At 54.8% G+C, this 12,257-nt stretch overlaps 1 protein-coding gene across 3 annotated transcripts; it reads right to left on the minus strand.

The window, feature by feature from the left end:
- Window positions 1-982: 982 nt before the first annotated feature.
- On the minus strand, window positions 983-11,302 carry C16H11orf24 (chromosome 16 C11orf24 homolog). Of its 3 annotated transcripts, XM_034645529.1 has the most exons (5): window positions 11,142-11,302; window positions 10,491-10,633; window positions 7,480-7,666; window positions 3,135-3,308; window positions 983-2,374 (listed from the first exon to the last, which is right to left on the minus strand). In XM_034645529.1, the coding sequence occupies exons 4-5, from the start codon at window positions 3,208-3,210 to the stop codon at window positions 1,266-1,268; spliced, it is 1,185 nt and encodes a 394-aa protein (XP_034501420.1). In that variant the 5' UTR covers window positions 3,211-3,308; window positions 7,480-7,666; window positions 10,491-10,633; window positions 11,142-11,302; the 3' UTR covers window positions 983-1,265. The 3 variants fall into 3 exon arrangements, with proteins under 3 accessions (XP_034501420.1, XP_034501419.1, XP_011225866.1); XM_034645528.1 differs by lacking the exon at window positions 10,491-10,633; XM_011227564.3 differs by lacking the exon at window positions 11,142-11,302 and having other exon boundaries at window positions 10,491-10,647.
- Window positions 11,303-12,257: the final 955 nt, after the last annotated feature.

The raw sequence follows: 12,257 nt of genomic DNA on the forward strand, positions 1-12,257 counted from the left end.
TCCCCATTCCACAGATGAAGAAGCGGGGTTCCGGAACAAGCCACACTTGCTCCAAGTCACACAGTTAGTAGCTGCACACTTGGTCTGGGAACACAGCTTTCCGTGCTGCTCACCAGCTCTCACTGCCTTGGGCAGGTAGGCAGAGCAAGGCCGAAGGCCGCGCTCCTGCGGGGCCGGTTAGTCGGCAAAGAGGCAAGACTCCAGAATGGGGTTAACCCCGATTCTGGCCCTTAGTGGGTGAGTATGTCTTCCCCTCCTCCGTGCCTCAGTGGCCCCACCTTTAAGGTGGGATTGTAGCGCTTCCGTGTTGGGGTTGAGGTGGGGGTTAAGTGGGTTCATGCGTTAAGCACGAGGACAGTGGCTGGCGCAAGACAGGCACTTTGTGTCGGCTCTGAGGACTGTTTGGAACCTGGGAACCCAAGGACGTTATCCTGCTCGGGAGAGAGGGCCCTGGGAGCACTCAGGCCTGGGGCTCCCCCGAGTTCCAGGGTGACGTGGGGCAAGGTGCTAGTGGTGACGGTCCCGCCACACCAGCCGATTGGGTTTGCATGAGGCGAGTGGAGAGCTTGAGTGAACCTCGCAGGTTCACTGAGAATTCAGTCCGAGCAGGTCCAGGCTGACCCGGCCACACTGGCCAGCTCACCCAGTTAACGTGGTGGACTCAGATCTCTTGTGCCCAAATCAGGCTCTAAGCTTGCACACCAAACAAATCAGAAATGGGATGTCTGCAGGAAGGCCCCATCTCTGGGGGTGCCAGAAATGCCCAGAGCCTGGGGCGCCCCTCACACTGAGCACGGGGCACATTTGGACATAACCGTGAGGCCCCAGAAAACGGCGCAGACACAGAAGACCCCAGGACCCGGTGTTACAGTAAATGCTGACAAACGTGAACCCATCACACGCGTCCCAGCGCACGCGTCACATTGCACCCCGGCGCAATAGTGGACAGGACAGAGCCTACACAAATGGGGGGACACGGGGCTGAATGGAAAGCGGTCATTGCTTTAATTTGAGTCGGGATCCACACCGGGGCCCTGCCAGTCCCGCCCGTGGTGGGATCACGGCCCGTTCCATGGACATGATTGTTTACAAAAATAAATATGAAAAAGCAGCAACTCTTGAGTGATCGTGGAATTAATCTGACAGCAAATAAATGTGTTGAAGCATCCGGCATACCTCCTAATTGCACCAAAAGGATCTGGAAGCACTTGGTTTGGTCTCAGAGGCAACGTGGAAGGAGGCGTGGGCTCGGCCTCCTCGGCCGCTCACATTTCTGAGTCCGCGTACATGCCATTGATGAGGTAATCCACCTGTGTGTACTCCTTCTTCCTGTAGCTCTCGTAGGCTTGCAGGGCCAAAAGAACCAAAACTACAATGAAAAGAGTCACCCCGAGCAAGAGCACCGCCAGGAGGAAACCTTTGTTCACCAGGGCCTGGGTAAGGGGCTTGGTGGTGACCACCACGTACTGGCCTGGGGTGCTGAGCGGGCACAAGTCTGTGGCTGGCATCTTCGAGCCCCCGGGACTCCCGGGCATCGGGGCAGTAGACATGGGACCAAGAGAGGTTTCAGGCGGCACCTGTTCGGGTGTCTGGGCTGTGCCCGGCCCCGTGGCCCCCGGGGTCGATGGAGCAGGGCTCAGCCGGGTCGTGGGGGACATGGCCTCCACCTTAGGGATCAGGCTGGTGTGAGGTGCAGGGGCTGGCTCTGTGCTGGTAGGTGGCTCCTGGGCCTGTGCCGTGGTGGCAGTCACTGCTGTGGTGGCCACAGAAGCCACGGATGGGCGTGTGGGCTCTGAGGTTGTGTTGGAGAGGGTGGGTGTGGGTTCACTTGCCGTGACAGCCATGGGCTGGGCCGTCGACGCCTGGACAGTGGGGGCTTGTGTGGACGCGTTAAGTGCTTGGGGACTCGAGGGGGGTGCAGGGCTGGCTGTGGAGTTGCCGGGGGTGTGCGGGGAAGGGCTGTGCGTTGGGCCGCGGGCACTCGCTGTAGTCCCAGCGGCAGGCTGAGCACTGGTGGCCAGTGTTGTCGAGGCTGCTGTTCCTGGCAGCGGGCTGCCTCTTGGCACCGGCTCACGGGGGCCACTGACAGTGTTGGAGGGCGGAGTCTGCCACGATGCCGCCGGGACAGTTGGCGGGGGTGGCCCGGAGGCTACTCGGTCAGGGGCACCTTCCGTCCCCACGTCTGTCCTGAGTGTTCTTCCTGATGTGACCGCAGGAGAGCTGGCGTGGGCCACTGGGGTCCCTGTGGCCAATGGGACAGGAGAAGGTGTCACCCCGGCCATTGTTTCAGACGTTCCATTAAGGACTCTCGTAACTCTCGTCACAGATACATTTTTCTTGGCTGCATTATCTGTCCTGTTGAGGACTAAGTGCCCTTGAAGTCAGAAAAAGGAGAAGAAGATACCATCACTTTCCATCCTGTACAGGTAGGTGATTCAGAGAGTGTCTTAATTTCTGGCCTATTGGCCTGGCCTGGGTGGCCTTTCCCCCTCAGCCCAGTCAGAACAAAGGAGGTGAAGTGTGAACACGTTTCCCTCTCGTCTTCCCCCGGAGCGCGGAGCCTGTTGCCCCTGAGAGAGCCACGTGGTGCTTTGGTACAAACACTCCCTCGTCCTCTGAACCTGAGCCCATTGAAGGCTCAAGAACTTCACTCTTTGATCCGATTCCCAAAACGTCAGACAGAGTGAAAGTCTCACCTTAGAGGTGTGGTTCACCATTAACAAAACCCAGCAAACACACACCCGGCTTTAGAAAGCAGATAATCACTGCCCAGATATTCACACCACAAAACAATTCTTGGCTTTCTGGAAGGATCTGTAGCAGGAATTCCTGGAGACGAATGGCGCCTGGCACAGGGCAGGAGTGTCATGAAATATTTGCTGTATGAAGAGATGAACTCTCCAGTGAATATCAGGTTGATAGAAGAAATTTTGCAGGGCCAAGCAAGTGACCCTCTCAGGACTCAGAGGCCCAGTCCCCTGGAAGAGCTTGGCCTCACAACCCTCCCCAGCACAGCACCCGGACGGCTCTGGGGCTCCTGACTCTCTGGACTGGGCTCGCACTCATCCCTCGGGCTCAGGGTGCTTTGCGATCACTGTCGGCCTGACCAGCAGCCACAGAGCTTTCTCACTTACTTGGATCCTGGGCTGGCACTTGGCTCTCAGATAAGGACAAGGAGGAAAACCAAACGAGCACAAGGGCTGTCCACATCTTGTGGGTGAGCCAGGAGCGAGGCCGGGTGGTCCCTGAGGCTCCCAGCTGGCCACTCCTCAGGCTGCAAATGATTCCCTGCTGGTTGGCTGAAGGATCTGTGGTCAAGAAAGGTATCTGGTCAGTAATGCACAGCCTCACCTGGGACGTGGGAAATGGCATGGTGCCCGCTGTGGAGAGTTTTGGAAGGTCCAGGGTGCAAACTGAGCCGAGCGTTTGGACCAGGGCCTGGCACCCAGGAAGCATGTGATGCGTCTCAACCACAGTGATCTAGTGATCTGCCCCGTGCCTGCATTTGATGGGTTTAAAGGACTTCTTGACCCACTTTCACTGTGTCTCAACCTTTGCAAGTGTCCAATTTCCCACCCAGAGCTCCAAGTGTGAAAGAGCAGTAGAGAAAGGGCCAAGACCTGACCATGTTCACAGGGCCAAGGCCTTTTGATAACCAAGATCGGCCAAGGTCACATGGCAGGCCCAATGTACTTCTGCACACTCCATGATAGCTGACCACACCTTTCACACGGGGAAATATCATTTAGCTAGCCAGCCAGCAACCCCCGACTCATCTATCTATCCATCATGTGTCATCCATCCACCCATCTATTATCCACCCACCCACCCATCAATCCACCTATCCAACATCTACCCATCTATCCACCCAAGCACCCATTCACCACCCATCCATCCATCCATCATCCATCCATCACCCACCCACCCATCCACCCATCCATCAATCCATCCATCCATCATCCATCCATCACCCACCCATCCATCCATCCATCCATCCATCCATCCATCCATCCATCCATCATCCACCTATCCATCATCCAGCCATCATCCAGCCATCTATCATCCATCTACCCATCCATCCATCCATCCATCCATCCAATATTCCCTGTGCCGGACAGTGCATGTAGAACAAAAAGATGAAAGCCACACAACTCTCTCTTCCAGGGAGCCTGCCATCCAGTAGGGGACACAGAAAAGAGGTCACAGCAAGCTGTTGCAAGCACAGAGCAGAGGTGTGACTCAGTGCCTGGAAGCAGGCAGGGGATGGCACATGGGAAGGCTTTGACATGTTAAGTGGAGGCTGGTCCTCTGTGTGGAGGCCCCAAAGGTGGGTGGGGGAGAACAGGGTGCTGTGGGGCCCAGAGGAGGCACTGAATTCTGGTGGGTGGAGGGGCGTGGCGATGGAAGGCTTCCTGGGAAAGCAACAGGTGGGCCATGTTCTGAAAGATGGATGGGATCCACCTGGTGGGGAAGGGGCCGGGGAAGCAGGTGGGAGAGTGCAGCAGATGACAGCAGCAGGGCCAGAGGCTGAGGGACAGTGTGGTGAGACCTGGGATTAGAGCAGAGATTGGTGGGTCACCACTGGGCAGTTGGATTGTGGGGGAGCTGAGGCCAGTGTGTCACCAGCACAGGAAGGTGTGTGGGCAGGAGGGACAGATGAGGGGCAGGAGCCCAGCAAGGAGGCGGGGGGGGTGGCAATGCAGGCAGGAGGGGACAAGGCCACAGAAAGCTGAAGGACTGGACCAGGGGGTGCCCCTGTGAGAGACAGAGGTAGCTGCGAGGATCTGGTCACCCAGTTGTCTGCAGAAACTTCCAGAAATACCAGGACAGCTGAGCCTCACCAAGAGGAGGACGGGGCCCAGCCAGAGATGGCTTCCCGAGCACATAGGGGTCTCTCCACTCTCACCCTAGGGCCCTCCAGTGTGCTGGCAGGCTGGGGTCTCTCGCTGCAGGGGTGCACTAGGGAGCAGAGGGGCCCACTGGCCTCGAGCACCCCATCACTTCATGCCCTGCTGGTCCTGGGTGTGTCCTGATCCTGTCCTCGGAACCGCCCACCCATCTGAGTCCCGCGTGGCTGTCTGAAGGGCCCAGGTCCTCACCAGACAGTGACGCAGTCCCACGCAGTCATGGTTGGTCCCATGACTAAACACTTGATCTGGGCACAGGGCACACAGAACATAGGCCTGCTGGGAGCTGGAGGGTAGGCAATGAGCCTGGGGCTCCTGAGGGTACCTTTGAAATCAGTTCTGCCTGAAGACACCCAAGGCCTTTGGTCTTTCCACTGGCCCTTACCATGAAGTTCTTGAGTTGCACAGAATCTCATGGAAGGCAGCCCTCGAGTCATGCTAAGTGAAAACGTCCTGAGTGGCTCCTCACCTGGCATGGAGGCTCCCGGCTACCCTCCATGGCCCTGCAACGAGGCCGGGTTCTGGTGATCGGGGCAGGCTCGCTCTTTTTCCATGAGCCCTGAGTCACCAAAGAATCACCTCCATGCATTCCCATCCCGGCCCTGATCCACATGCCACCCCACAGCTTCCAGAAAGATCTTTGGAACCCACAAAGGTGACCCAGCCTGCACTGCTCAGATCCCATACTATTCCAGGATAACACCAAAACTCATTAACATGGCCAAAAATCCATCCCTGCTACCTCTGCCCCATGGGCCCAGCCCCACTGGGCACGTGGAATTCCTGCAGGTTCCGACCCAGCGCCAGGCTTAGCCACCAGTCTGCCCCAACAAGCATGTCTGGCCCTGCTGGGAGCTCTGCCAAGCAGCTCCCATGCAGCAGAAAGGCATGTGCAGAGAGTGGCCACATGGTGGCTTTCTGTCATCTGTGATCAGAGGGGACTGCAGGAAAGTGGCCCCATGACTGGAAAGCCCCTTCAGCACAAACTTCTGGAAGGCTGGTGCATTCCTCGATGCTTCTCACCCCTTTGCAAGAGTCCCTAGCTTTATTTTAGCTTCAAGTTGCACCTTCTGTCCAAAACTGTTCATAAGGGCTTCTGGGAGCTTAGAGGTCTAGAAGACTCAGCCCTACAAGCTACCGATGTGCATCTCCTTCCTTCCTTCCTTCCTTCCTTCCCTTCCTTCCCTTCCTTTCCTCCCTCCCTCCCTCTTTTAGATTCTATTTATTTTTTTGACAGAGAGATAGAGAGAGCCAGAGAGCACAAGTGGGGAGAGGGGCAGAGGGAGAGGGAGAAGCAGGCTCCCCACTGAGCAGGGAGCCCCACGTGGGGATCGATCCCGGGACCCCGGGGTCATGACCTGAGCCGAAGGCAGATGCCCAAACTGGCTGAGGCACCCAGGCGCCCCTGCATCTGTTTTGTAGAGTGCAAAAGGCATTCTTTGTTCTGACAGAAACCAGTGGGGGCAGGGTGGGGAGAGAAGAAACAGACCAATACCATGAGAAGAAAGAACTGAAACTGGAAGGTTTCGGGAACAAAGAACCCACACTCCCCATGAGCTGAGGCAATGCAGCTGGGCTTTCAGTAAATAAATGTATTTAAATGGTTCTTTCTCTGGCCAGTCACGTCTACTGAATGTATTTAAAATGCTACCACTGCTGAGCCCAACATGCTCTGTGTGTGTGAGGCCTGGATCTGGGGTCCGCTGGGGTGGGATGATGTGACCAGTGCTTCCCGCACGTACCCCAGGCCTTGCGGCCTTCTGCTAACCCCCCTCACTACAAATCTCAAGGGCAGTGTCAGCAAACTTTTTCTGTAAAGAGCTAGACAGCAAATGTTTTAGATTCTGTGGGCCACCCTGTCTCTGTCTCGGCTACTCAAGTCTGCTGCCATAGCGCAAATGCAGCTGTGGGCCATTTGTAAACGAGGGGCGCGGCTGTGTCCCAATAAAACTTTACTTACAGAAACAGACGGGAGGCGGGACTTGGCCCAGAGGCCACAGTTTGCCAGCCCTGCGCCAGCACTTGCATGAACTTCAGGGCAGATAATCCAGCTAAGGGAGGGAGGAGCTGACGCACTGCGCCCAGTGGATCTCCTCCTCTTTCAGTTCCTCATGGGGAACAGGCACAGACGGGACTGTCTCCTTCGTGGTCTGGGGACAGCCTCTAGTCTGTCTCCGCCTGGGACGGCGGCTGCGAGGCGACTCCTCCTCCAGCCCCAGCACCAGTGAGGGGCAAGCATCGCGATATTTCAACATCAGGCCAAGAGAAAACCTCTTGCGGTATCAGGCGTTCGTGTTGCAAGAACAGAAGAGGGCCAAGAGGACCACACGCTCCCAGTCCCTCCTGTCCCTCCCTGCTCGTGGCCCACCCTCCGTGTCTACCTTGGAAGGCAGAGCCTCTGACGATGAAGCGTCACAGAACAGGTCCCTCCTGCTGGTGGGAAAGCTGGGCACCCTGGGCTTTGCTGTCTTTCCTTTCCCCACTCTGCAGCAAAGCCCTCTCCGGGCTCTCTCCGGGCTCACGGTCCCGACACCAAGTAGGTGGCCCTGCCTGCAGGGCCGTGGACACTCACCAGAGGCAGCTGCTCAGGGCGTGCTCCTGGGCTGGGCCATTGTCCTCCCTGGAGAGCGGCAGGCTTGACACTGTGTGCTGGCTGGGCGAGGTCTGGCTTCGCAGGAGGTGAGAGCAGCTTGGAGGAGCACTTGCAGGCCATGGCACGGGGGAAACGGGCAGATGCCTCGCTCTGGGAACAGACGCGTCTACGGTTTGAAAAAGCGTAAACACTCCTTAGGTAAAGCACAGGGGACAAAACCCAGGGAGGAGGGAGGCACCAAAATAGCCTTAAATGGATCACGCTGGGAAAACAACAACGTGTATTAGAACTTGCAACGTCCAGACTCACGAGGTAGCTAGCACTTTCTACTGCTGGAATTTCTTCAAAGGAAGCAAGTGGATGGATGTTTAAAGATGGAGGTCTGAAAAGATGTTCATCGTGGCGTTATTTATAACAGCAAAACAACTGGAATGGTTACAGAAGATACAGTCCTATCCACGTATCAAATACTATGGCGGCTGTTCAAAAATATACCACTTCTGGGTGCCTGGCTGGCTCTGCCGGTGGAGCACGTGGCTCTTGATCTCAGGTTGTGAGTTCGAGCCCCCACCTTGAGTGCAGACATTGCTTAAAAATAAAATCTTACGAAAATATATATCTATTTATTGACATGGGCCGCATGTATCATTAGATGAAAAAAGCGGGTCATACAACGGTATACACACCATGATTCTCTTTTTATTTAAATAGACATTTGTTAAGGAGTCTGGAGACATTTACACCAGAGCACTAATGACGGTTATGCCTGGGGAATGAATTTGCTGGCGATTTTCATTTTCTACTTCATATATATACATACGTACACATATACATATACATATACATATATATATATATTTTTTTGCACAAGCATGTATTGCTTTTAGAAAACATTTCTGAAAGGCTCATGAAAGAAAACAATGTCTGATTTTCTTCAAGTATTTTGAGTTATGAGGCAGAAAGGCACAGAGTTAACCCCACTGGATATAGTTTCACGTGTAGGTTTTAATAATTTAGAGAAACTCCATAATTTACATAACAGGAGTTGCATTTTTCTAGGAGCCAACCAAAACCTTAGAGGAACCAGGACAGTTGTGACGCAAAGACAGTAACTAGCACAAATGATTCTCTCACTGATGACTATTTAATGTAAACTCGGGAGATTAAGAAATAGCCCCTCACGTCCTAAAGGGTCAGATATTAGGAGGAGGTGATGCGTGCGGACCGCCACTTTTTTAATACAAATGCCCACGAGTGCACACACAGCCGCACACACGCATAATGCACAAGCACACACACGCCTGTGTGCAGTCACACTCGAGTGCACACAGCTGCGTGCATATCCAGCTACACACGCACGAACAGGCACACACATGCCTGCACATGCCACACACAGATAACGGCATGTGTGTGTACAAACACAAAGGTGAGTGCATAGAAGGTGCATTTTCCTAAGACTATGTCAGGAAACTCCACAAGTTTCTCAGGAAACTTCTACTGGGTACTGTCACTGCTTCTTCACTCCCAGCCTGTGCGGCTGGTGATCACTCCCACAGAGATGGGAATTGGCTGCCGCCGCAGAGCTGAGAACTGAGAACAGCTCTCGTTGGGCCATGACTTCATCTCTCTGGAATGGTCTGCCTCCACTTTCCAAAAGCATGTCCTAAATGTCAAGATTCACGTGTGGGGGCCTGCACTAATCTTTGTAAGTTGATTCACAATGGACGAACCATTAACAAGATTTAAAATAATACGTTGTCCTGCAAAGGCTTTAGTGAGCCTTAAGTGAGGGGCCAGCCAGTTGTTCTCATTATTAGGGTTCAGGGAGACTAGGTAAACCGAGGCCTCAGACTACAATAGATGGAAAGGAAAGAGACTTCTGGGGCAAGAAGGGAATAAACAAGAAAGAATTAAGTTATTATTAAGTGGAAGACCCACAGATGGAAAGACAGGAGTTAGGCTGGTGCTGGGAGTCCCTCTTTTCAGCAGTCAGCTCCCCACAAGTTCTACTGGGAAGGGGCAGCACCCCTTGAGCCAGGTGACCCTCCATCAAAAAGGCACCCCCAGACTGTGGCCTTAGGTATCAACTTCCTGATCCTTTTCTGGTCCATAATCTTGTGATGCCTTCCAATACCTCCTGTCTCCGAATTCTTGTGTTTCCAACCTTGGCTTGATTTTTTCTTTAAAAGACTTTATATATTTACTTGAGAGAGAGAGCGAGAGAGAGCGTATGAGCAGGGGGAGCTGCAGAGGGAGAAAGAGAAGCAGGTTTCCCGCTGAGCAGGGAGCCCAACATGAGGCTCGATCCCAGGACCCTGAGACCACAACCCGAGCTGAAGGCAGACACTTAACCGACTGAGCCACCCGGTTGTCCCTTGGCTTGATTTTTTTCCAAAACTCTCTTATGAACCTGTTTGTTATATGCTGAGAGCTGTGTGCAGGTTACATGGAATCAGACTCCAAATTGCTGGATTCCTTTTTCTGGCCTAGACAGGTCCCTAAGATCCAATACAAGTAATCCTTAGGCTTGGTAAGGGATTATAAGTGTCACCCCCACATTCCATCACTCTAGTAAGATTTAAATCAGCACCAAGAAGGCCTGGGCCCCTACTCCAAGCTGGAGAAGCTTTATAAACCAAGGAGCAGGAAGTGCAGAAACAAATACAAGGCAAACGCCAGATACCTAATCCCAACACGTCACCTGGATGAACTTTGGCAGCAGAACCCAAGGAACACACGTTTGTGGTTTTGCATATATAGACATTGCCCTGTGGTCTAAAGGATGTGACTTCGTGGCAGTTGGGAACCTGAAGTAGATATCATCTTAATTACACTGCTTGCTTCCAGGTTTCTTTAAGTTTTGGTATAACAGCTAAATGCTGATCAAAGGCTAGCTTTTGCTGGCGATGTGGGCAAATCTGGCATTCCCTTGTCCACAAAGCAAGTCGAGCATATAGGTGGAAAATTGGTATTTTTAATAGTTTCCTCACCGATTTCATTGAAGTTTTTAGAGATGCTTCCTCCAGGGGGTAAAAATAACTGCACGTTGGTATAAGCAGATTTCTAAGCATGATGTTTATGTCTTCTGGCAAACCATGTGGATGCTGATTCCTCCTGTCAGCCTGATCGTTAACTGCACACAGTAAGCAGCCACCAGGCTCGCACGGGGGAGGCAGGCAGGCAGATGGAAAGGCACAACCCCCTCCCAGGTGGAGGGCCTGGGGAAGGCCTGGGTCACCTAATAGGCCAACTCTTTCTTGGAGGGCAGCACTTCTGGGGCCCAGCCTTGCCCCGGGGAAACCTTTCAGGTCCCCGCGCATAGGGGAGTGTCCCGACTCGCCCATCCTCCGCTCCCAAACTCGAACAAGCCGGGCCTCTTCCCCGGTTTGGGATCCCCCTGCAGCCCTCCTCCTCCCTCCAGCTTCTCGGTCCCCCATCCGTGCCCCAACTGAGTCCCTCCGTTCCTTCCTCTCTCCTGTCCTCCTCGTCTTGCACCTGGGCCGCCGCTGATCTTTTCTCAGCCCCCCTCCTGCCTCTCGTGCCCCCATTCAAGCCTCCTGCCCCCACCTCCCTCTTTCGGTCGCAAGCCGGTTCAGGGAGCCGTGACAACAGCTCCCCGGACGGCGGCGCGGGCCCCTTACCCGGGCGCGGCAGGCCTGCGGCGGCCGGGCGACCATCGGACGGCGGGGAAGTGCCCGCGGCCCGGCGTGGAGACGTGGCCGGCGGCGGAGCAGCGCAACCGAGCCAACACTGCTCAAGGCAGCCGCCCCAGCTCGGGCCCCGCCCGGGCCGCCCCGGAACTGACGTCACCAGAGGCGGGTCCGGAGGCGGGGCAGCTCCGGCCGGAGCAGGGAGCGGCCCGGCGGTGCCTAGCGCAGCCGAAAGGGGGCCGGAAGCGAGGGGCGTGGCTGCCCGCAGACTCCGCCCAGCACGGGATGGTTCGGGCTCCGTCGCGCTCGTGGCCGGAAGCCGCCAGAAGCGGCTATTTCGGGCTAGTGTCCGGCGGAAGTGGTGGTGGTCGACCTCGGCCGCTGGGCTGTGGGAGCTCGGCCGTATCAGGACGACGCGCGGGCTCCAGAGCCCTGGGGGTGGCCCACGGTGCTGCCCTCCTCCCTCTCACTTGGTCCAGCCCCTGGACCTGGGTCCAGTTAGTAAGGAATCGTGGGGCTCGATCCCAGGGTTTTGAGCGCTTACCACGTGTCAAGCCCCGCGCTGGGTTCCGTGATTTACAGGCAAGTTCATTAATTTAATTCTGCGACCGCTCTATAGGGGCTTTGTGCCTGTTTTACAGATGCAGAAGCTGAGACTCAATGTTTAGTAATTGTAAGACGCGGGGTAACAATGGGGCCAAATAGAGCGTAAAGGGAAGTGTATAGGACTTGACTCGACTTAGAAGTAGGTTTTGCAAATTACGAGTTGCGTGACTGAATCCCATTCTGTGTAAAACTCTCTCAGGACCCCCAAGTCCAAAGAAAGCCTGTCTGTGAAGGATGATCTCGGAATAAACAAAAGACTTTATTTTCAGACCGTTGTGTAACCTGTGCTGTGGTCCTGGGCTAAGAAACTAAACCGGACGGGGAAAACACGGTGTGCAAAGACGAGATCACCTCCCTGCTCTCAGCTCTAGGAGTACCTGAAATGCAGTTTAGAGCTGCCGTCTCCGGTTCAACCTCGTAGTTCATAGTTTCAAGTTGTGTAGAACTTACCCTGCAAAAACAAGTTTGCCGAGGCCCAGGCCAGTTGGGAGGGTTTGTGAA

This window comes from Ailuropoda melanoleuca, chromosome 16 (assembly GCF_002007445.2).
Source record: "Ailuropoda melanoleuca isolate Jingjing chromosome 16, ASM200744v2, whole genome shotgun sequence".
In the NCBI taxonomy this organism is placed as follows: Eukaryota; Metazoa; Chordata; class Mammalia; order Carnivora; family Ursidae; genus Ailuropoda; species Ailuropoda melanoleuca.